Here is a 25000-nt window from a genome sequence, read left to right as displayed (position 1 = left end):
GTTTAGGGTATTTTGAGAGAGAGAGAGAGAGAGAGAGAGAGAGAGAGAGAGAGAGAGAGAGAGAGAGAGAGAGAGAGAGATGCTCTTCCTCGGTCAGCTACCATCGTGCGCAACTTTCCGAAGGTAGGGGAAAAACAAGGTTGTATGGGTTTTTCCATACAACATACATACATATATATATATATATATATATATATATATATATATATATATATATATATACATACACACACACACACACACATATATTATATATATATATATATATATATATATATATATATAATATATATATATATATATATATATATATATATATATATATATATATATATATATATATATATATATATATATATATATATATATATATATATATATAGAGAGAGAGAGAGAGAGAGAGAGAGAGAGAGAAAGAAATGTACGTCAATAGCTTAACAAATAATCTCCGGCGTTTATTTGGATATCGAAGTCATTCTCAAGACGATATGCATTGCCAGATATATTTATAGGGCAATTCTGAAGTTAACCGAACATTTCATTAATTTAGAGTGGCACAGATTACGTTGATAATATGTGAAAATAGATGATAATAAAGCGACTTTATATTCTTTGCGTTGTTAAAGTCATGGCATGCAATTATAAAGAAGCTACTTAAGGAGGACGCGGAACAAAAACAACTCTACCACCCACTTAGCACTGGTATAGCTATTAGATCCAAGGAAAGGGGATTTTCGAGGCGAGAGAGAGAGAGAGAGAGAGAGAGAGAGAGAGAGAGAGAGAGAGAGAGAGAGAGAGAGAGAGAGCGAGCTTGGTAAGGACTTGAGCCACTTGTTATATATCTAGAACAGGGGTCGGCAACCTATGGCACGCGTGCCAAAGATGGCACGCCGTGTGCTTGCATATGGCACGGCATGTGATTCGAAAATGCAAAGAAAAAATCCTAACAAAACAAAAAAAGAAATTATATATATATATATATATATATATATATATATATATAGAGAGAGAGAGAGAGAGAGAGAGAGAGAGAGAGAGAGAGAGAGAGAGAGAATATGTATTGTGCATTATTATTCTTATCTATATGGTTTATTTCCTTTCAAATCATATGATTAAAAAGTAATTTTTTCCTATGATACATGAATTAAAACAAAAACGTTTCATATTCATGATGAGGGGTACGGTACATGATTGCATCGAGATGTAGGCTGGACGAGATGTAGGCTAGACGAGTATGATACATGAATTGTAACAAAAACGTTTCATACTCATCACGATGAGGGGTACGTGATTGCATCGTACTCTGCTGTTGTTTCAGTTACTCTTTAGCCACCTTACTTAACACCCTTCCCAGTTTAATTGTCGCCATGGCTACTGCGAAAAAAGTCAAGCTTGATGTCCGATCATTTCAGTCGTCATGGACAAATGACTTTGGATTTATTCAGCAGAATGACCGTGCTGTGTGTGCTCTCTGCTGCGAGAATGTCGTATGCCGCACATCAAGTGTTAAAAGACATTTCGAAACAAAGCACGAAAAGACTTTCAAGGATAGTGCTGACAAAGCTGAGGCGATCAAGAAAAAGCAGTATCCCGCTATGGAAAACAGAGTAATGTGTTTAAAAACTTGAGTGCTAGCAAAAGTAATGAAACAGGCCAGTTACAAACTAGCTCTGTGTATTGCTAAGCATGGAAAGCCTTTTACTGATGGTGATTTTATAAAAGCAGCTTTCCTAGAGTGCTCTGAAGTATTATTCGATGGAATAACAAACAAACACGTGATTATCTCAAGGATAAAAGACATGCCTGTCTCAGCTAGGACCGTGGAGAGACGTATTTCTGAAATGGCTGATAATGTAACCCAGCAGCAAACGGTTGCTTTAACAATTACACCTGTGTTCAGTGTTGCCCTGGACGAAAGCGTGGATATAAATGACATTCCCCGCTTGGCTGTTTTTGCCAGGTATAGTGACACAGAGGTACACGAGGAACTGTGCTGTCTTAAACCTATGTATGGAACCACCAAGGGAGAAGACATACTGAAGGCATTCACCGACCATTTTGAGAACAGAGGGGTAGACATAGGAAAGATTTTTGCAATTACAACGGATGGTGCTCCTGCTATGGTAGGGAAAAACAAGGGTTTTACGAAGTTGGTTGAGGAGAAAATTGGGCACCCCATTCTGAAATTGCACTGCATAATTCATCAAGAAAATTTATGTGCCAAGATCTCGAGCTTTGTTCTCAAGAAGGTGATGACTACTGTCACAAAAATAGTGAATTTTGTTGTTGCACACTCCTCTTATGCACAGGCAGTTTCAAGCTTTTCTTGAAGAGGTGGACAGTGTGTACAAAGATATACCTTTGCATTGCAGTGTTAGGTGGTTAAGTTGTGGGAAGGTATTGGAGAGATTTGTGGGATGCTTTGATGAAATCAAGGTTTTCTTATCAGAAAAGGCCAAGACTATCCTGAGTTGGAAGACGGAGATTGGATTGTGAAACTTATGTTTCTCTCAGACATCACCAAACATCTAAATGAGTTCAATCTTCTCCTGCAAGGTGCAGGAAAACGGTATTGGTTTGTACGATAATTGGAAAGCATTTGTTGCAAAGCTTGCAATCTACTCAACAGATGTGGAAACCGGCTCTTTCCGTTATTTAAAAAATCTGAAAAACTTATCTTCAATGCATCCAGTCAACACTTCTGATCTACAACTGTACATGCAAGAATTAAAGTCAGAATTCTCAATCAGGTTTCAAGATTTTCAACACATGGGCCCACTGTTTTCATTTTTAATCAGACCGGACACCTTTAAATATGACTTGGACACGACTCTCTTTGAGTGGATGGAAACTGAGGAATTAGAAATGCAGTTAATCGACTTTCAGGCCTCAACATTGTGGTCAGCTAAATTCAAAGATCTTCGAGAAATACTGGAAAGCAGTAAGAATGATCATGCAACATCCATCTTAAGGTCTTGGGCATCACTACCTGATAAATTCAATTGCATGAAGAAAGTAGCTTTTGCACTGCTATCAGCGTATGGATCCACATATCAATGTGAGCAGATATTTTCACAAATGAAGCACATCCTCAGCCCTCATCGCAGCAGGCTTACAACGGATCACTCTGAGGGTTGCGTGAAACTCAAGGTGTCGAAATATTCACCTGAAATTTCAACTTTGGTCAAAGGGAAGCAAGGGCAAGGATCGCATTAATACTAAGTGTATAAACTTCAAACCTAAAATAGTTTTTGTTACAGACAATAATAGATGCAGAAAATAAATAAATAAAAATTATATTTGAATTACATTTATTGTATGCATGTTCAGGAAAATACAATATAATTACAATGGCTATTACAGTACAATTATGATTTTAATTTTCCTATCCCCAGGATATATGTATATTATCTATAATAGTGCTTGAAAAATAGCACCTGGCACGCAAGGTACTTAAAAAAAATGTATTAATTATTAACTGGCACAGAGTGTTCAAAAGGTTGCCGACCCCTGATCTAGAATATCGAGCGATAGTCGTAAAACTCTACGTTGTATGTACACCATATTTAATTTCCACGAAATTAAATTTCCGTGAAATTTGATTTTATGAATTCATTTACCACTCTCTTTTAAGCATAACGAGTAAAGTTGTGATGTCATGTCATCTTGGAGTTAGGAGACCATCAGGTAAAAAAAATTTAGTCCTGTTAAAGGGAAAATATTTTAACGCCATGTTTTCACCAAGGAATTTGATATTGCATTCAATTCTTTCTCATTGGATTCCATATGTTAATGAAATTTTCACCTTTTTTTAATTTCATTTTGAATCCAGATTTTTTCATTTCATTTTTGATCCACATTTTTTCATTTCATTTTTAACATTTCGTTTAGTGGATTTCATAACGTAGGTTTATATTTTTTCGGGTAATATATATTAAGAAAACAATTTAGCCTACACTACCAGTAATAACATCCACAGAGGAATTCATCCTCTACATACAAGAAATTTATGCAAAGAATTTATCCAATACAATTATATGTTATACTCCAATTGCTGCACCATTTACCTCTTCTTCCGCTGAAGATGTTTGTCCTCAAGTCCCCAACATCCTCCTCCTCCTCCTCCTCCTTAAAATCTCTCATCCTCGTTTATCTCCAAACTCTCACTATTTACCATCCTACCCTTTTTTTTCTCCCAACTTAACCTCACCCCTTTCTTCCCATGTTGAGATGACGAGGGGTGGGGGAGGGATGGGAGTTAGCAAGCAAAGCTCCCTCCCTTCCCCTCCCCCCTGCCAACAGCGAGACCCCGAAATGTTCACAAGGACCATTCTTCCGCAGGTCATGTGTGATGCGAACAGCCTTATCTACTCGGACCTACGGGTGGAGGATGCTGAGGACGTTGTGGATTTTATGGCCCAGCACTTTTACCCAAGGGAGCCTCTGGTAAGATTCCGAGTGGTGCTGGGGGAGGGGGGAGGGGGTGTTGTTGTCTTTGGATGGGAGGGGGTTAGGTAGGAGGAGGTAGTAGCTATGAGCGTATTGGTAAGAAAAAGAGGGTGGAGGGGGGGGTTTGGGGTAGGTGTGTTGGTAGGGGGGAAGATACAGGAAAGGAGGAAGGGCTGTAAGAAAAAGGGTAGGGATGAGAGAGAGAGAGAGAGAGAGAGAGAGAGAGAGAGAGAGAGAGAGAGAGAGAGAGAGAGAGAAAGGAGATAGTAGGAAGGAGCTGGGAGAGAGGAACAACATAGACAAGTGGAAAGAGGGGAAAGTAATGGGTGTATAGTGAGGGGAGTAACTAACAGTATTTTGGCAGTTACACTGCGAGGGTAGAAGGGAAAGGAAGGGAGAAGTACTCCACCCACTCCCCCAGTTGAAATATCTCGAGAATGGCCAGACAGATTTTGGTGAAACTTTGTCAAAACATTTTATAGTGTGAAAGCCTCCAGGCGATTGACTTTTGACGTACGTTGATGAACAGTTGATGATTTATCGCCATGGAAACCTCCTTGCTTTAGAAGATCTTGCTCATAAGTGTTATCAGTTTGGTAGGGCAATCTTTTGTCAATAATATAATGAATCATTGCTTGCCTAAGGTTAACCCAGATGATTGGTTTGATGTAAATAATCTATAGAAGGGTTCGTAAAGTAGAGGTTTATTATTTTAAAATTATACACACACACAAACACACATACACACATATATCTACCTATCTGTCTATCTATCTACCTATCTACATATATGCACACGCACATACATATATATATATATATATATATGCATAACTGATTCACGAAGATATGGAACGTGATGAATGTATAAATAAAGGCAAACGCCACTAAGGAAAAATGAAACAACGTTGTTTCACTGGCATTTGCCTTTATATATATATATATATATATATATATATATATATATATATATATATATATATATATATATAAATATAAATATATATGTATAATATATATAGATATATATATATATATATATATATATATATATATATATATATATATATATATATATATATATATATAATAAACTTTACGCATGCAGATACCCACAAACATGAAATAATTTCCGAATTATTCGCGTCAGAGCACAGGTCTGCACATGACGTACGACGACAACAAGGAATGGATCCACGGCTCGGTGCGGGAGTGGGTGCGGAGCGGCGCCTCCGTGGTGGCTCGCGATCCGGCGACTGAGCGACTCGCCGGAACGATCCTGGCCACCGTCCTCACCAGAGACCAGTCCAACACCTTTGAGGAGGCTCTCAAGAGTCCCAAAACGAAGGTGAGATCGAAGAGGAAATCTCCGTTTATGTATAGCGATTTGTATTGCAGTCTCCTTTCGCCATTTTAATGGAGGAAAGTCGTTCTGTTTGTCCTGCTCTGATTGATATCGTGCAAGACTATGAATGATAATAATAATTATGAAAATGACTTATCACGGGTCATTCATTTCCGAACTATCACATCTCACATAATCTTGGAATTGTGTAACTGTAGTCATCACCACAAATATTCAAGGTATTATTTGACTGAGGTCATTGCTATTATTATAATTGGAAGAGGACCTTATATGAGACATACTTCGCTGAAAAGAATAACAGATTGTAAGCCTCTGAGCTTATATTGCGCCTTTTCAACTTGGCTTGCAAGAGTCGTCGTTTCAGCAGGTAAATTGTAAAGCTTTTGAGAATAAGAAACTTGTAAGTCAAGTTAAGAAGGCGTAATACAAGCTCAGCGGCTTCTTAATTGTTACAGTATTCTTTTCAGCGAAGTATGTCGCAAATAGGGTCTTCTTCCAATTATAATAATAATAACTTCGGTCAAACTTCAGTCAAGTAATACCTTGAATATTTGCAGTGACATGACCTTTGAAACATCTGCATTAGTTACATATTCTTAAGATTAATTGAGATGTGACAGTTTGGAAATGTATGACTAGTGATATGTTTTTTAATTAACGACTAATGGTATTTTCATTAGTGCCTTATTAAAGATATGAGATCACACACTATTTATTAGTTAATGACGAAGCCATTATGACCTTCATGCAGGATGAACATTTGAGAGGGGGCGGGGGGGCTAATATCCCCTGCTCGAGTACCCCGTCACGAATATGAACCAAACCCAACATTTGTAATTTTCATTAATCACTTATTCCTTCACTTACTCACTAAGTTGACTTCTTGGGTCTCGTTGCCACCCATACCCTCTCCTTGACGTGGTTCTCCAGCCCTCTAGCAGAATCAATGAATTTCTCGCCAAGTGGTGTAATTGAACTTCCTCAGCTCTTGAACATAATTAAGTCCCACCTCGCTCGTTGAGTGGTGGATTTTTTAAAAATTAAATTATCATTACAGATGCGTCGTCTCTACTGCACGAATACTTTAGGTAGCATGTCAAATAATACTTTTCCGTGTAATTTCCAGTATTTTTCTAAATGAACCCAGTGCTAAGTAGATTTACGCTGTTTGTTTTTAGAAAGGAAAGCGTCCGTGTTAAAATGTGCCCATTCGTATTTATTGTTTCGAAAGAAACAGCATTACAGAATCTGAAAGAACGCAGTTTTGAACTGCATTCTGTGCAATGTGCAGACTCCACCCTACTTACAAATAAAGATGTTGAAATTTATGGGAACTTATTCTTGCATTCCAGGTAAGAACTCTCCATACTGTGCTGTCTGTCTTAGAGGCTGCGGTGGACTTTTTCTCTCGCTATGAAAAGGTGGACAAGGTTCTGGAGCTGGCGATGATTACCGTCCCAGAGGAATACAGCGGCCGAGGTGTGGGAAGACGCCTTGTCCAGGTATGCCAGTCTTCTTCTTCTTCTTCTTTTAACGTGCTTTTTCCCATTTTTTGTATGGGGTAAACACGATGCCTTCTTTTGAAGGACTTTGAAATGGCTTTGGGGTAGACCGTAGTCTCGATCGGCTGCCCTGCCTGACATCGCTTAGACCCCCGGTAGCGCATGTACATGTATCGTACCAAATCACTAGCTCCCTTTCTCCCAGCAGCGAGGAGAGTTGATCGGTTAGGTCGACAGTTCGAGACGTGCGAGGTATGCCAGTAAGCATGATTTATTTCCTTATTTTCCTTGCATGGAAATGTGCCATGAACACCAGAAAGAGTTATTTGCAAAGCCAAGGTAATATGTGCCTGCACCGGTATGTGTTTGGAACACCTAGTGACGCCCCCCCCCCCGTTTAGTAATATACCTGGTGTGAGGTGTGTTATGTTTTATAATATTATTTTTACCGAAGCAGCTAGAAAACCAGGTCATTACACGTTTCATTCCTGATTTGAGATGAATGATTTTCTCTAACACGAGACTACTTTACTTGCTGATTGTGTGAACTAAGTCATTCTTCAGTGCCTTTCCTGTATAAACCTTTTATTATTTAGTTCCAGAATTGGGCTAGTCATTATCTCGGTCTTTTAATGAACTGAAAATGAATGGATGAATATATAGCATTAAGACCTGAAGCTGACAGTTATTCGATAGAGTAAAATCCCTAGCATTTGTCATCTTCATTTCATTTAGTAATTGTCATTAACTGTAGTTCTTGCAGATCCATGGCTGACGTAATGATTTTGAGGGGTATGCGTTTTTGATCCTGTGTGCGCACATTTCAAGTCTGGTTGTATACATTGACATTTATATATTGTACAAAAAGTGCTGTGTTAGCTTGGGTGTTGCCCTTTAAATTCTTGTGATTGCCTTTTGCAGGTGACGTTCATTGCTTAAATTCAAGTTTATTGTAGTGTATTTAAACCAGTCGGTTTATCCTCAATTTGTGTTGAATGGGCTAAAGAGCAAAGCGCAGTATATTGCCTGATTAATTTTTTGTTAGTTCATTCTCTATTTTTGGCATGCTCTGTGTTTTCTGCTTGAATTGCAAGTATCTTTATAACTCTGGTCTCAGCTCTACGTATTAGTAAGCCTCATTCACCGTAATGAAGTACAGTAATTGAAAAATCAATGCACTGGATGCACTGGCTGTTGGTCTTTGAAAGGTAGCCTAAAGAAAATGCTCGGGGTCATTAGCTAGTCGGTTTCCTATCTGTTTGCTGTTGAAATAAACAAAAAGGTTGGAAGAACTTTGTTAAATAAGCTGGCCTTTTAATAACCAAGAGATATGGAAGAGTAAAGATCAAGGATTCTTGTCAAAGAACCTGATTATTATCAGAAAGCTGTAGGTCCCGTTGCTAAGTAACCAATTGGTTCTTAGCCACGTTAAATAAGTCTAATCCTTTCGGCCAGCCCTAGGAGAGCTGTTAATCAGCTCAGTGGTCTGGTAAAACTAAGGTATACTTAACTTTTATTTGTACAGATGTTTCCAGGCTAGCCAGATCAGATCAGATGTCTTGTCATACATCTGTCACCACGCTTGACTTTCTTCTTTTATTGAACAGGAGAGTGAAAACCGCGGACTGAAACTCGGGTGCCAGTTAGCCACAGCCCAAGCCACGGCCGTTCCCTCGCAGAGGTTGCTCTACCGTCTGGGTTATGAGTCTCTCTACACCATGGACTACACCACCTTCGAAATCGCTGGCGACCGCGTCTTCGACATGGACAGAATGCTGGGAACGCCATCGGCGAAAGTCATGGCCAAGATCATCGACAAAGATCTGAAGGAAAAAGAATTAGACAGACTGAACGATGCTTTGTAATGCACGTGTGCAGTATCCCCGAAGTGGAGTGTTTGTTTCCAAAGGTTTTCCGCCAAAAACCGCCCCAGACAATATTCGCAGGCCTGCCAGCTTTTGCGTGTTCGATTGGCGTCACATCATCCCACTCTTTTTTTTTTTCTACGAATGGCATTAATTTGAATCCGTACCAGGGTTTTATCCCTCCCGAACTCTGTTGGCCCCTAAAAAAAAAAAAGATATACATATCAAAGCTCTGTATTTTTATATTTGCATTTTAGTATCATCTTTCATGACAATACCGTATTTGTCAGAATATACTTTCTTTTGGAAGATTGACCAGCACGGAATGGCTTAGTTACTCGTCTTATTGTTGCTAAGAGCACATTTAAGAAAACCCCTTTTAGTCCCCTGTTATATTGTAAATTCTCTGACACAGAAAGAAAATGAAGAGTGCTAATGCAAACTGGGAACTTTATTTTTATTTGAATTTGAGAGTCGCAGAGGAAAGAAGCTGTTATTAGTCTAGGGTTTCCGTTTGCAGTCTCTGCAAAATTCCATATTTTCCATCTCCCCTTCGCCTTCTTTCAGTAACTCCTGTAAAAGCCAAGAAGCTCAACGGAGTGGTTGATTGATTGATCAGAGAAACCGGCTACTAAATAGCTTTATGGAGGGACGCTAATAGCAACGTGGTAACTGAGTGGGGAAGACTGATGGTTGAACCGTTGAAGTAATTCTTGGGGGTTCCAGTAATCTTCGAAGTTAAGACGATTGCGAAGTGTTGCCGTGTCACAGGACTGCTTTGAAGCAAAGTTTTCCGATTTTTATATTTGCTTGGCTTGGTTTTGAGAACCTAGACGAAGAGTTAGTCCTTTTGCTGTACTGGTTCATGCTTTAGAGCAACATGCATTAAATTTTCTGAAAGCAAGAGGACTCCTTATGGGGGATTTCAAAATTTTCAGTTGAATAATGAGTGATAACGTTCAGTCTGCCCCACCACTACCACATGAATATTTTTCACAATTTTTGTCATTATCAAATGAAAGGAGATTGTATTTATTGTTGTTATAAAGTCGGTTACAAAGGATATAAGGTAAGCTGAGAGCTTCATGAATATACGTATGCTATTTTTTTTTCCAAATCCTAAGCTTGCAATTTTTGCTGTATTTTTGGAGTTCTATTGTGTTTCTTTGGTTTGAGAATATATTACACATATATATTTAGTTAATAAAGATATCGAAAAATGTGATGTTGATAGAGTATAGGACATTTATCAGATGTTGCTGAGAAGTATAATAGTAGTTTTAATTTGAATATGTTTGATGTTACATATATAAATATAGCTATAATGTATATGAATCGTTTATCTAGCGTAAGAACATTGCGTTGTATCTATAGAACGATAGTGGAATAAATAATCCAGTAGTCATAATATGTTGTCATACGCTGTATGATTGTGAATCATGGATGTAACTGGCATGAAACCACAGCTATCAATAGCATTCGTCAACAGATTCAGTCTTCCTCAACCAGCAAGAAGGAAACAGTTGAACTGGGGCGGCCTGGCTTGTTAACGTCCCATGTACAGTACACATCCTTGGTCAATGAGACGTTGGTACTTTGAAGACCTGAGTGGGATGAAATCTCTTTGGCCATTGAAGAATGTCTTATGAGACTTGGTAGAGTGCTAGGCGCTCTTTGGCCTTTGAAGAATGTCTTATGAGACTTGGTAGAATGCTAGGCGCAAGGTCTAGAGAGTATAGGCTTGGCCAGGCACTTCCCGACATGGAACATTCGTAGATTCCAGAGGGCAGATACTTTTGAAATAACAAAAGTTCTGAACCGAATGTAATGTTAGCAGACTGCAAGGAAGGGGAACGTGGATGTTGCCTGAAGGAATGAACACCTCGGTATCAATATACGTATGTGGGCAACTGCTCCTTGTACGTTTGTTGGTCGGAACGCGCACTTTTCCAATCCGGTTCATTAAAATGTTGAGTTTAGTCGATAAGTCAGTTCTGATTTTTTTACATTTCGGGGAAACAATAATGCGTGCGCGTTGATTGAAAAAATATACTAACAAAGTATAGTATATGTTAACTTTCAACAAACGTGGAGAAACGTGACAACATCGGGCTGATTTATAACTAGTACAGAAAAAGTGGCGTCACTTTCGCATAATGAGTCGGCTGAACTGACCTGTTTTGGCGTTTAAAAACGCACAATTGTGCTCGTAAGAAAAATAGTCACAGCTCACAGAAAGGAGGGTAGTGTCACGAGCTCAAGTTTATACAGGGCCAATTTAAATGCCAAAACAGTTTGGGTCGTAGGTACCCGACTGTGGCAGTATTGCGTCTACATACACTGGCTGTAAGCAAAACATTGTCATGTTCCTATACCAGAAATTCGTAGCCCAGTACAATACCAAGTAAAATATGCGCCGAAGTTTCTTAGGAGCAATCGAGTTTTCTGTACAGTGTATAATCAAGGCCACCGAAAACAGATTATCTTTCGGTGGTCTCGGTATAATGCTTTATGAGCCGTGGCCCATGAAACTTGAACCACGGCCCGATGGTGGTTATCCTATATCGTTACCAGAAGCACAATTATGGCTAACGTTAACCTTAAATAAAATGAAAACTACTGAGGCTAGAGGGCTGCAATTTGGTATGTTTGATGAATTGAGGGTGGATGATCAACATACCAATTTGCAGCCCTCTAGCCTCAGTAGTTTTTAAGATCTGAGGGAGGAGAATAGTGTGGACGGACAGACAAATCCGGCACAATGATTTTCTTTTACAGAAAACTAAAATTGGCTGTTTATGGAATACAAACACTTAATTCTTGCTTTGTTACTTCAATATCTACTTAAGGAACACACAGAATTGCGTCACAAGAACGTAAAAATCTGACTGGTTTGAGTGGTTTCTCAGAGTAACGCCAAGGAACGCCGCAGCAACAGCGCGGTGTTAACCTGTCCCGGAAAAAGTGTACAAATGAGTTTCTGTGTAGATATTGCACGTGTTCGTTTCGTCTTAATATTTTTTCTCTGATCAGTGTTATGAGCTAAGGCTGACACTGTATAGACGCCATCAGATAGAGGTTCTATTTTGCAGTCCCTAATTTTAAAAGAAAGCACAGTAGCAGCCCTATTGATGGGTAAAGATGAGAACATACTAGAATTAATAAGTACATGAGGAGGAAATTATCCCCTGCGAGTGTTTAACAGCGGGATTGTTAATGCTTGCTAGACGTATCCCAGGTACTTTATTTAGTTTGTACTTCGTTTTGCTAATTTTAAGGTATTATTATTATTATTATTATTATTATTATTATTATTATTATTATTATTATTATTATTATTATTGTTGTTGTTGTTGTATACAAACTACATTCTGTGACAATATTGAATATTTTAAGATTAAGCGACGTTCATTTAATCTTTCTTATTGTAAACACGTATTAATTCTTGTAAATTTAATCTTTATTATTTCAAACACGTTGTATTAATTCTTGTAAATTTAATCTTTATTAATACAAACATGTTAGTCATCATGCTGTGGATTAGGACACTGCTCTCTCTCTCTCTCTCTCTCTCTCTCTCTCTCTCTCTCTCTCTCTCTCTCTCTCTCTCTCTCTCTCTCTCTCTCTCTCTCTCAAGACGACTCGGTATACGGTGATATACTGTATTATATTAAATATGTTAATCACCATTTGTCATAGTTTAGGTTTCTCTCTCTCTCAGGAGGACTCGGTATACGGTGATATATTGTATTATATTAAATATGTTAATCACCATTTGTCATAGTTTAGCTTTCTCTCTCTCTCTCTCTCTCTCTCTCTCTCTCTCTCTCTCAAGACGACTCGGCATACGGTGATATATTGTACTATATTAAATATGTTAATCACCATATGTCATAGTTTAGGTTTCTCTCTCTCTCTCTCTCTCTCTCTCTCTCAAGACGACTCGGCATACGGTGATATATTGTATTATATTAAATATGTGAATCACCATATGTCATAGTTTAGGTTTCTCTCTCTCTCTCTCTCTCTCTCTCTCTCTCTCTCTCTCTCTCTCTCTCTCTCTCTCTCTCTCAAGACGACTCGGCATACGGTGATATATTGTATTATATTAAATATGTGAATCACCATATGTCATAGTTTAGGTTTCTCTCTCTCTCTCTCTCTCTCTCTCTCTCTCTCTCTCTCTCTCTCTCTCTCTCTCTCTCTCTCACACACACAATTACGCACAATCATTTCAATGCCAAGCTGATGATTCAAGTTACTAAACATGCACCACTATGATACAGCCACAATAAATTGTACACACTACTGCTCTTTTGTATTTTTATCTACCCAAGGCTGCGTAACGGATAGTTTTTGTTTATTAACTACTATATATTGTTTTGCAAAAGTCTTTATTTCAGCTTTGAACCAGGGGAATTCTCTGAATTTTTGATTTGGAGAAAGGAGTCAAACCTCTTCATATAGGTTCTTCGAGACACACACGAACACACACACACACACACACACACTGAGAACCTGATTCCAGTGTTCTTGATATATAGTGTAGGCCTATAGAATGTACTAAGCATCTATAATATGTGACAAGTCAGTGGTGGAATCACGTTGCAGCACTTATAACAGCCATCTTACCTGCTTGGTCTTCAGCGTGGATCAAAATTGGTGTATTGAGCACGGAGGTTTCTGAAACATTTTTAAATCTGTTACCCATGCAACACTATAGTCCGAACGCTCTGCTGACCTGAATATTTTCAGAGTGCGACTTTTGTTGCTCATTTGTAACCACTACGACCACTGCCTACTTGTAACTTAAAAGGTCTCAGTCCCTATTGTCGACTTAGACCAGGCAAGGAACAATTTTTTCCATCCTCAACAACTGGGTCACCACCAGATGCCGGTTTGTTGGAACCTTCCTTCTGGCCGTGGTAAACCAAGTTTTGTGGAAATGGATTTAATTCAAGCTGTTATTTTTCTTTTCATGGCAATGATTTGCTGTCATTTCCAATTAGATACTAATAGAGACCTCTTTTGATTATGAAAAAACTCACTAGAAGGTCATTTCTTGATATAGTTTGGTTATAAAAATGTCCAGTAAGTTCTTCGCTAAGAACATACTAAAGTGCCTTCTGACAGAAGTATGCCCCATTTTCCTTGATAACCCGCATACTGTTCTGTATGTTGACTTTACAACAATTATTCTCATACTTTATTAAATTCCAGTTTGAACGTAAATGAAAGAAAGATCCAGAGTTTTACATATACCCGTTGAGTATGTATTTCAAACAGGAAATGAGAGGAAAACTGATGAAGTCCATGCCATCAGCACAATTTTAATCTCAATGTCTTTCATAGATCCCCCTCATCATCTTGCAGTTAACATACTTCCAATGCATTAGAATGGTCTAATTTCAATCTTTTAAATAATTTTTTTAGCCATTTGTTGGATAATTCTGTGCCCCTGAACATTTACCGTAATAGCCGTGGAGGAACCTCTTCATGTCAACAAAAAAATCAATTTATGGATAAGCAACATCAGCAAGGTAAATCGAAATATTAAGGATTTAAAGTTATTGACCATTTGATTCAATACAGTGTGTGATATCGAAGAGTACTGCCATTTTGTAGAATAAATATATAACAGGGCGAGTGCTGGTGAACTGGGATCCGAATTGAACTAATAAAGGTGAATGCTGTTGAAATTTGAATATGTTGAACCTAGCTTCAAATCATTTGAATGTTTGTAACTTAGGTCCACATTATTCCACAGTGATTTTAACCTGGGGAATGATCTGAATCTCATAAAGGCTGAGATTTTCGTATTAAGGAATACAATATGTAAAAACACATGTTTTATTTATTTTCATTAATGTTTATGAGACACAACAATATGATTACGTATTTTGTGTGGTTCACCGTACAAGAGTGCCCATTTTCTATTAGTCGAATTATCGAAACTCAATATGAAGGGTAGACTACTAAATACTATTTCCAGTGACACGTGCTTGGAATGGATAATGAAATCAAAGGAATTCTGGATTTTTAAATTTTTACTTTTTGGGGGGGAAATCAACAGAAAATTGCAGCATAATACGAAAAACAACCGTTTTTTTTTATTAACAGTTTGCATGTCTCGGACCTGTAGGAAGACATGACTTCCAAAACGAAAGCTATGCCAACGCATATTGATATTTGAATTTGAAATACAATACTTCTCTCATTCGCAAATTTGTTATTTAATAAATGCTGTTAAATGGAAAGAAAAAAATAAGATTTAAAATTAAATGTGAAGAACTTTGGAAGTGCCGTTTCAAGGATCGTAGTCTATCTCTTCTTCCCAACTGAGGTTTCGAAATTGTTTAGTAACTTACATTCAAGGTCCGTCGTCCATGGATCTTGGTTACAGTACGTGATATTTGTGATCGTGTCAGCTGTTTCATACATCGATTTTTTTTTATTTGTCCGGAAAAAACTGTTACCGTAAACCAACTAGCCTCTTGATCCAGGACAAACTTACACCACAGTAACTTCAAATTCATCCCACTAAAGGTGAGTGAGCTTGATTAAGTAGGCCTAGAGAAAGTGTCTGTAATGGCAGCTACAGTTACCAAACTCTACCATAGTTCCGACTGTTGCCAGGTTTTCTCCAGTACAAAGGCGCTGGGTTGTATATCAATGAAAAATACAAATTATCCTTAAAATCTGGCATATGTGACGATAGACAAATGGCAATGGTATGAACATGCATAGGCTATGCCAATATTATTATTATTTTTTTTTTTGGTACAACGGTGCATATCTTAGAAAACGTGTACGATGTAAAACAGGTTATTAATTATGATGTTTTAGATTAAAAATAAGCAGCATTAAAATATACAAATACCCGTATGTTAGGTTACATGTTTTTGTTCTGTTAGTCTTATCATTGGGGTAGGCCTAATCTGCTGTATAAATATTGATACAGTATTTTTATTTCTCATCCACAGATGAACCATGTAGTCCGATATGACTGGTTATCTTGTGTTTTATGAATATTTAGGTGATTATTGTTCATGCAAACCTGTTTTTCCATTGTGTATGTTCCTATGCCCTTCACAGGATGTTGGCCTACCTGAAATTATTGGGGACACCAATGGGAGACTGGGATTTTAGGTGAGGAAAAGCAACTATGAGTAAAGTGCCCCACGGGATTGGAAATAAATCGATAAATCTTAATCTAAGTAGTAAAATACTATGTAGTTCATATGTTTAATCAGTAACAATCACCTTACAATTTTTAAATGTGGCAAGGGCAGTTATATTGATGCATCTTAACCTAACACAATACACAGTACTTGTTCCAAGCTGAATTATGGCCATGCTCCCATCCAACCCCCACCTGTACAAGCTAACCATTCTAACCTCATCTAACCTATGTGCTGGGTCCTACCTGGCTGGGGTCTTCACACTCCATGATCTTCCTCCCCAGCTTAACCTAACTCTGAGGGCCTTAAATTATACTTTATGGTAAAATACAGGGTGGCATGCTAACCAAGGCCAACCTAGCTAAGTATGCTGTGCCCTATCTGGTTTTTGTTAGAACTGTGTTAGAATTCTTTGTTTGCCCAAAATCATGACACCTGGTCTGTAAATATAGGTGTAAAATTTGGAAAAGAATGCTCTCAAATATATCTTTGAACTTCACCTGGAAAGCTTTTGAAGTATTTATTGGGTAAAAAAATTACTTACGTGTAACTATCATTTCATAGGGGAAAGAAGTTGTACAAGGGATGTGTAACATGCACCTACCATTTATCACACCCTCAAAACTTCAGTAGCAAATCCAGGAGATGGTTAGAGTCTACTTAAATGTATATACTGTACTTGCCTTTCATACTATGTAAAGAGAGCTAGTGGAAGTTGCAGTCATTCAGACCCCTGCTGTTATTGAGTTTCATGTTGGTTAGGAATTCAAGAATCATATAATAACCAGTTGCTTGCAGATGCATGAACAGTGTATTTTTCCTAATATTTTATTATGTTTTGTATTTTTCTAACCATAATTGCTTGGGTAACCAACTTTTTTTTTCCCCATCTTTTCATCCAGGTGTTATGGGGGTGCCAGAGTAGGAAACCAAAATTTTTGGAGGGGGGAAAAAGTGACAAGCATCAGTAGCAGTGATAAGATAAATGTGACCATGGTACTAGTAATTACAGGTGTGCAGTACATCCTAACCTAAATTTCCCTAACCTAGCATATGGCACCGTGCCTTACCTGACCGAGGCTTTACCCCTTTTGGATGCTTCCCTCATTAAATTTGTCTGATTGGGACTTTACCCCTTGATCTCCCCTTACCCTTGCATATAGGTATTCTATTCATTTATGCTTCTAAGGTAGAAGACTATGGTTTTTTAGTAGCTGGAAGGTCTACTGTCCTTGGATGGGTTAGGGTTGGAATACAGTTTGGCAGCTCTGTGTTAAAAATTGTGGAGTCGGTTGTCTGATAAAATTAGACATGGGATTTATATGAGTATCATCATGAAAATGATTTAAAAAGAGGAGAATTTTCATGGCCTCAACTTGTGATCTTCCCCAAAAGTTTGGTTATACAGTATGTAGTCATGGGGAAATCAGTCACTTTCATTTTTTTAGAACACTCATTGAATGATTACTGTACAACCCATTGATTCACTGATATCTATTAGTGCATGACTCTTGGCATGGCAGATGTTCTATTGCTGAAGAGATTACTTCATGGTCTTTTGAAATTTTATAGCTTTTGTGTTTTTGGTATGAATAATATTCTAGGCAGTCTCTGGAACAAGAACACAACAAAGTAATCTGAAAAACAGGAAACTTGACCTTGATATTGTTCCTATAAGAATACAAAGCTTGGGCAGACGTTGGTTTGGTTGTTGAAGCTTGATGACAAGGTACTACAGTACATTTAATTAGATGGAGGTGATTGAGTTGGTAGGGCTACCACCCACTTACTTGACAGTAAGCATTCTCTTGTTCATTGGCTGTTATGTAGGGAGACGTCTCCACTACTTTTTTGCTGTGAGTGTGGTATGAGAGCACTGTAGTATATATTTTCTTACGTTTGTTGGTGACTGTTGTTTTTATGGTAATGAGTATGAATGTAGTTAGGATAATGAAAACTGACTCCCCTTCTTGAAAATAAGTGTAGATTTTGAGGGCATGGCAGGGTGTTTGGTCAATTTTATTTCACCTTTGAATGTTGGCCCTCATACTTGTTTCTCTTGTAGCGGTCAGAGTTGCACTCTGTCTTCTACCTGCATTCAGTGTGCAAACTGGTTGCCATCTCAATGGAAGAAGTTTGGGTGAAAGAGAAAGAGATACAAAAGGGCTTTGAATATTCAAAAGGTGACATTCCTCTGTTCACTTATCACCCCTTTGAGGATCTCCGTCTGTGATGACTTGCTTCTGCCTTGGAGGCTGTTCATGGATATTTCCTTGTGCCTCATTCTAGGGGGATCAGAAAGGACGGCTGGTGAACCATCTACTCTTTAAGCCTAGTTATCCATCCCTTTCTGGATCGCTTGGCTCATGCCAAGAATTCCTCCCTTGTATCTGTCTCTGTCAGAAGCCCTTCTTAGGTGGCATCCTTTTCTGCAAGGACTGCTGCTGCTGCTCTTACTCATACTGTTAATGGCTTTACTGCTGCTTCTGCTTATTGCTTTGGCAGCTTCTACTGTAACTCTTGCCCCTTTTGGGGTGCATGCCTTGACCATGTACTTTGAGGGCAAGGTAAAGGTTGGTGATGCCTGTGGGAAAAAGAGGTCAAAGGAATTTAAGGGTATGCCATTTTTATTTTTTAATTGTTGCCCTCATCCTTCTAACTTTCTCATCCCTTACTCTCTGTTATTGGGCATTATCCACCATGGGCACAATTATGTATGAGTCTGTTCTCTTGGGTCATGCTTGAGTTCCAACTGGTCTGGCTCTATGGATGGGTCAAGGACCAAGGGCAGGGGCGAGGATCATTCATGGTCATTTTTGATGCCTTCTGATCGTGGTTCAGTTTGGTATAGTCCTTACAGGACAGTTACTTTCAGGACCCTCTAAGCAGGTATAGGGTCAGGCTGATGCGTTGCTTCCTTTTACCCAAGTGGAGGTTCCTTCTCAGTCTGGCAGGAATTCTGTCGGTCCCATGCATTAGAGAGGCACTTCCAAGAGGTAATTGGGGTCATTTGTAATCAGCTGCCTTAGGGAAGAGACCAGGGCTATCCCTTGGCTTCAAGTGTTATTGATAGAGTGGACCTTTAGGATCACTTAAGAGGTGACACCATTGTTCTGTTTACCCAGGTCACCACTTCTGCAGGGCATTCTAGTGTAGGTAAATTCTGTGATCTCTTAAGTCAGAATTCTCCAGCCTCCAGTCTGGCCTCCAAAATGCTTGCCCTGCTTTGGATGTGTCAATGGAAGCTTTATGCTCTCAGTGACATTGAGGCCTGCCTCTTGCAAGTAGACTCTTCAGTCAGTGAGCTGATGAGATGCATTCCCATGGAACAGCTTCATTTTCAAGGGATATCTTTCTCCTATGCCAAAGTTACAGGCTACCTTTCAAGGACTGATGCCCCCAACCCATTTCTGCGAGTGCCAAACTTATTCTCCTTGGTCATCCAAATCCATCACCTTGTCTGCAGAGATGAGGACAGTGCTGGAGAAGGATGCTTTTGAAATCATAACTGCTCAACACTACTCTTCAAGCTATTACAATTACTTAGGCTGGAGATAGGTTACTGACCTCTCTTCTCTGAATGACTTTGTCCTTCAGACTTGGTTTAGGATAATAGCTGCATGATCCATGTTGGACTTCATCAGAAAATATAACTTCAGTCTGTCCATAAACCTGAAGGATTTATATTTCATGATACCCATCCATTAGAACTTTGTCTGTGATTTTAAACCATGAACTTCGTGCCCCACAGGAGGATCCATGCAGATGTACAATCAGGTGTTTGCTTGGGCACATTCACAGAGGCATTAACTACTCTCACAATTTCTTGCTCTGGGATCGCAATGATACTGTATTAATCAGGTATAGTATGCTGCACGAGCTGATTTTAGCTCAAGCTGCATTCTATTCCTGATTAATATAGTAGAACTATGTTTGGATCAGCAAGTTTAGGGAGGTGTTGGTGCTATTCCTGCCTCAGCAACAACAAGATCGACTTTGACAGGTCATTATTATTCACCTGCTGCACTTGGGGAAACTTGTTTCTAATGGATGACTCCACCTGCCGTCACTTCTGAGTTGTCCTGAAGTGCACTTGTCACTTGCTTCCAATCCTCCAACACTCCCTGTATATCTCAGACTGATGGTGAAAGACGTTCTTGTGTTGTGGTTGGATGACAGAGGCCTTCACATGAGAGTTCCAGTGAGCTCACCACCTCTGGAAATACTTCTGTTCTCGGACACATCAGATTACCTGGAAATGCAAGCACCACCTCTGGCACTGCAAACATTTCAGGAACAGTTGATGCCTATTGTTCGAGGTTTGAGGAATACTGGTGACTGATCTGCTCGCCACACAGCTGAACAGAAAGCTCTTAGTGTTCTGCTTCTCCATTCTGGACCCACAAGCCGCTTTGAAGGGCACCTCTGAGTACTCTTGGGATAACATTGGCGTGCATGCCTTCCCTTTGTTTACCTTGATTCGTCGAGTGATCAACTATATGTTGATAACCCCCAGTATGTAAGTGGTATCCTGATGTTAAGTGTAACCCTCACACTTAGTAGAATGAATTTGAATACATTTATCAATATTTTTCAAAGTAGAATGAATTTGAATACATTTATCAATATTTTTCAAAAGGCTCCGAATAACCGTCGTTTCCAGAACCTCGGTAGTAAAAAAATTTATATATATATTTATCCCTTTATTAGTTTGAAGGATTTACATTTGAATTGAAAATAAATTGTGCATGGTCTCTTTCGTGATACCGTACTTTGTAGTGCTGGGTACTTGCTCGATTACAGCCAAGTAGTAATTCACGTTTCTTCTCAGGACCAAACCTAGTAATATGTCATTAGATTATAAATAAATAAATAGTTTTTTATAATTAGTGCAGGTACATCATTATATACAAATAGGGTACAGGTACTGAACAAAAACCTTCTTTTTCCTCTCACGCCAAGTATAAATAGGTATAACAAAATTATAAAGGAACTGTAGAGCTCATTCTCTCTCTCTCTCTCTCTCTCTCTCTCTCTCTCTCTCTCTCTCTCTCTCTCTCTCAAAGCTCATAGTGACTGCTCCGCTTGGGTACGGGAGCAAAGATCTCCAGCACCCTCCTGAAGGAGGAAGGGCATCTCGGGAACAGCCGACGGCAGGTCTCGATCAGGCTTCCTCGCAGCCAGACGGGGTCATCATCGTACCCTGGATTGGGGAGGTCTGGGCTCCCCGGCCGCAATGGGGTCTCCGGCTTTCTCCTGTGGATGTAGAGGATTTTTTCTCATTGCTTTATTATCCTTTGGGACCTTGCCAGGGAAGCGGGCACTGGGTTAATAATAATAAAAAGAATATAGTGTAAACATTATCATTGTTATGCAGAACCGTTAATGTTGATAAAATACTGCGTTATTGTTATTATCATAAAAACAGTTTTATTGTTGATGATTTATTGATTGTATCATTAACAGACACCTATTTAACAATAGTGATAATAATAATATATAATGTAAACATTATTATTATTAAAGAGAAGAACCGTTATTGTTAAAAAAATGCTGCTTTGTTGTTATTATAAAAACAGTTTTATTGTTAATGATTTATTGATAATGGTCAAATTCCGGATTGATAATAATGATAAGAATGGAAACATTATCATTATCGCATATAAGAACCGTTATTGTTGATAAAATAATGCATTATTGTTAATATAATTAGTTTCATTGAGAATGAGTTATTGACAGTATTATCATCAGACATTAGGTTAGAAATAATGACAATCCTAGTAATGAGAAGAATATATAAGGTAAACATCATTATTATAGAGAAGAGCCGTTATTGTTGATAAAGTGCTGCATTCCAGTTATTTAGAAAGCATTTTTGTCAGTGATTTCTTAATAATATCATTATCATTGCCATACATTGTAGTTGGTATCCTCAAAAAGTGAATATATGAATTTAGTTACGGATTTATGAACGTAATGGACCATACCAACACAATTAAGAAAAATACTCACCCGAAGATGGACTGAATCAACTCCTCCTCGCTAATGACCCCGTTACCGTGTCCCTGGAAGTCGCATATCAGCTGTAAGCCACACCCTAACAGACTGGTCAGCCATTGTTGTTGCTGAAGGTTCTTGTCTTCTGTTTCCTCTCTTTCTTCCGACAGATCTCTTTTCTTCCTCTTGAAGAAGTACAGCTCGCTGTCCACGAGGAAGAGGATTCCTATCAGAAGCTGGTATAGAAAGAGAAAGGTCGTTGATTTTAATGCTATCGATTCGGTGCACTGTAGGCATTACTTAGGTTCTTTGCAGCGTCCCTTCGGGCCCTAGCTGCTACCCCGTTCGTTCCTTTTACTGTACCTTCCGTTGATATTGTTTCTTCCATCTTTCCATCCACCCTCTCCTAACAATTGTTTCATAGTGCAATTGCCAGGTTTTCCTCCTGTTACACCTTTGAAATCTTTTTGCGTTGAATGACCTCATAATTTCCAGCGCTTGGTCTTTGGCCTAAAATTCTATATTTTATTCTATTCTATTAATGCTATGAATTTGCCCGTCTTTGTCATGAGGTCGTATATAGAAAACGTATCGTTTATAGAAATCGTAATTCTAGTACGAAGGCACCAATAATGATTATTGTTTACTTTATTGCAACGTAAGACCGTACACGAGAGTTGTTTTTCTTTTCACTGGGCTTCATCTCTGTTGAGCAAAAATTAGTGGTGTAAATCAGGGAGCTATTTAAACGTATAACATCAAGCAACATTTCAAAACTTAACATAACATACACAAATATAAGCCACTGCGTAATAAAACAAAAAAGATAGTTGGTAAAACGACTACGTTCCGACATGTGCTGGAAAAACAAAGCAGATAATAAATAACAGTTTTGGCAAATCACTCGTGGTCTTTGTTCTATTGACGTCCTTTGTTTACTTGTGCCCATCTAGCCCATTGCCCCGGGCATGTTGGTTACCCCAAGACGTCCAATCCATCCATCTTGATCGTAATCTCCCGACAGATTCTGTAATGGGAGTCTCTTAGATGTACTGACCTTTTGTGGCGGAACAATTTGGGTTCCTTTCTTGTTAGTATTGTTGTTGTTTATTTTTGTTTGTTCTCGTGTCGTCTAGAGCATAAACTCTTACTAAAAAGCTCTTAATTTGCTGATGCTACACCGCGGCTTGAATAGAGTGTTTGATTAGGAACATTTATATTAAGGTAATTACCTTTTTATGTGTAATATTTTTTTTTTGTAATTTTACTCATCGACTTTCTGTTATTGCTTTTTTGAACTCTGATTTTGCTTTGGATTATAAACATTAAGAACTGTAGGTTAACAGTTCTTATGCTGACACTCAAAACCAGTTTTTGTAAAAGTGCATTCACCTTGAGCTGCATATTGGAATTCTGGCGATTAAGGATCTATCCTGATTTTTTAGTACCCACGCAGAACCTGAGTTTAGTATTTTTCTTTTTCATGATTCTGCTTGGTGTTAAAATAAGTAGGAACCCGAGAAACCACTGAAATAAGTGACAGTTTAGAATTTGTCCTTAAATCAGAGACAAGTTTTCACCGTTGGACCCAAATACACAAACAGCAGCACTTCAGGTGAGCACTAGAGGAGGAGCTGTCTAAAATCAGGGGCCAAGAAATGGCTGTTTGGGGATTTTTTTCGGGGGGGTGGGTGGGTTGGTTGGAGGTTTGTATTTTGTATTTTAATTTGCTATTTTTTGTGAATTTAGTGTTTTCGTCTTGATGACATACAGGCAAAATGGGAATTTTCAGATTGTTGTGTATATATATAGTTTTCCTGCCTGATATTAATGTTTGTTTTGTTTGCTGGTCTTTATTTTGTTTATTTGTTATGGATTTGTGTTTTCTTAACTGTTTTCAAAATTTTTCAAATCTTGTTTTTGTTGTGTAGAAGCTTATTTTACTTTACGTCAGTAGCCTTGTGAATAATAATAATAATAATAATAATAATAATAATAATAATAATAATAATAATAATATAAATAATAATAATAATAATAGTAATATAAATAATAATAATAATAATAATAATATAAATAATAATAATAATAATTATTATTATTATTATTATTATTAATATTTATTATTTATTATTATTATTATTATTTATTTTTTGTTATTTATTATTATTATTATTATTATTATTATTATTATTATTATTATTATTATTATTATTATTATTATTATTATTCTGCCACAAACTCACGGACGAACGTACGATAATTCCTAAATCCACAGACATTTAAATGTAGGTCAAAGAGAATTGATTATCCGGGTAATTACCTCACGCCTCTCATTCCATTCGGATCAGAGGTGACAAATGGCTAATCAGGCATCAGATAGTATGTGATTAATATGCCACAGCCTCTCAATAACCTTCAGTTTTCCGGTTGGGCTGTGTGATGAAGAGCTGTTCTTGGCAAGGGTAGGGGAAGGTGTCTTTAATGCTACCTGACCCCCCTTCGTTTCAGAATACATCTTAATCAGTGCTTCCTCTGGGTATACTGTTTGCGTCGGTTATTTCAGTTGTTGAAGTAGTTGTGTATATGTGTATGTATATGTATATATATATAATATATAATATATATATATATATATAT

The 25000-nt window shown here is 38.1% G+C and overlaps 2 protein-coding genes and 1 long non-coding RNA gene across 13 annotated transcripts in view; 2 read left to right on the top strand and 1 right to left on the bottom strand.

Moving 5' to 3' along the window:
- Positions 1-10587, top strand: part of LOC136838496 (uncharacterized) — an 86280-nt gene extending 75693 nt beyond the window's left edge. For all 11 annotated transcript variants that reach the window (XM_067103496.1, XM_067103499.1, XM_067103500.1 and 8 more), the window contains 4 exons: positions 4342-4446; positions 5600-5797; positions 7168-7317; positions 8925-10587. In XM_067103496.1, coding sequence (XP_066959597.1) covers positions 4345-4446; positions 5600-5797; positions 7168-7317; positions 8925-9182 — 708 coding nt within the window. In that variant the 5' untranslated portion in view covers positions 4342-4344 and the 3' untranslated portion in view covers positions 9183-10587. The remainder of the gene's footprint in view (positions 1-4341; positions 4447-5599; positions 5798-7167; positions 7318-8924) is intronic.
- Positions 10588-15501: 4914 nt separating this feature from the next.
- LOC136838495 (uncharacterized) overlaps positions 15502-25000 on the top strand; it is a 33100-nt gene continuing 23601 nt past the window's right edge. The window contains exon 1 of the long non-coding RNA XR_010853012.1: positions 15502-15728. This is a non-coding gene — a long non-coding RNA (uncharacterized lncRNA). The remainder of the gene's footprint in view (positions 15729-25000) is intronic.
- The window catches only part of LOC136838978 (uncharacterized), an 11636-nt gene continuing 7751 nt past the window's right edge, over positions 21116-25000 (bottom strand). Inside the window, exons 3-4 of the mRNA XM_067104666.1 lie at positions 22376-22596; positions 21116-21619 (exon numbers count right to left, since the gene is read on the bottom strand). Coding sequence (XP_066960767.1) covers positions 21424-21619; positions 22376-22596 — 417 coding nt within the window. The 3' untranslated portion in view covers positions 21116-21423. The remainder of the gene's footprint in view (positions 21620-22375; positions 22597-25000) is intronic.

Source organism: Macrobrachium rosenbergii, chromosome 5 (genome assembly GCF_040412425.1).
Source record: "Macrobrachium rosenbergii isolate ZJJX-2024 chromosome 5, ASM4041242v1, whole genome shotgun sequence".
NCBI classification, from domain to species: domain Eukaryota; kingdom Metazoa; phylum Arthropoda; class Malacostraca; order Decapoda; family Palaemonidae; genus Macrobrachium; species Macrobrachium rosenbergii.
The sequence above is the reverse complement of the archived record's forward strand: the minus strand, read 5'-3'. Positions and strand labels throughout refer to the sequence as shown.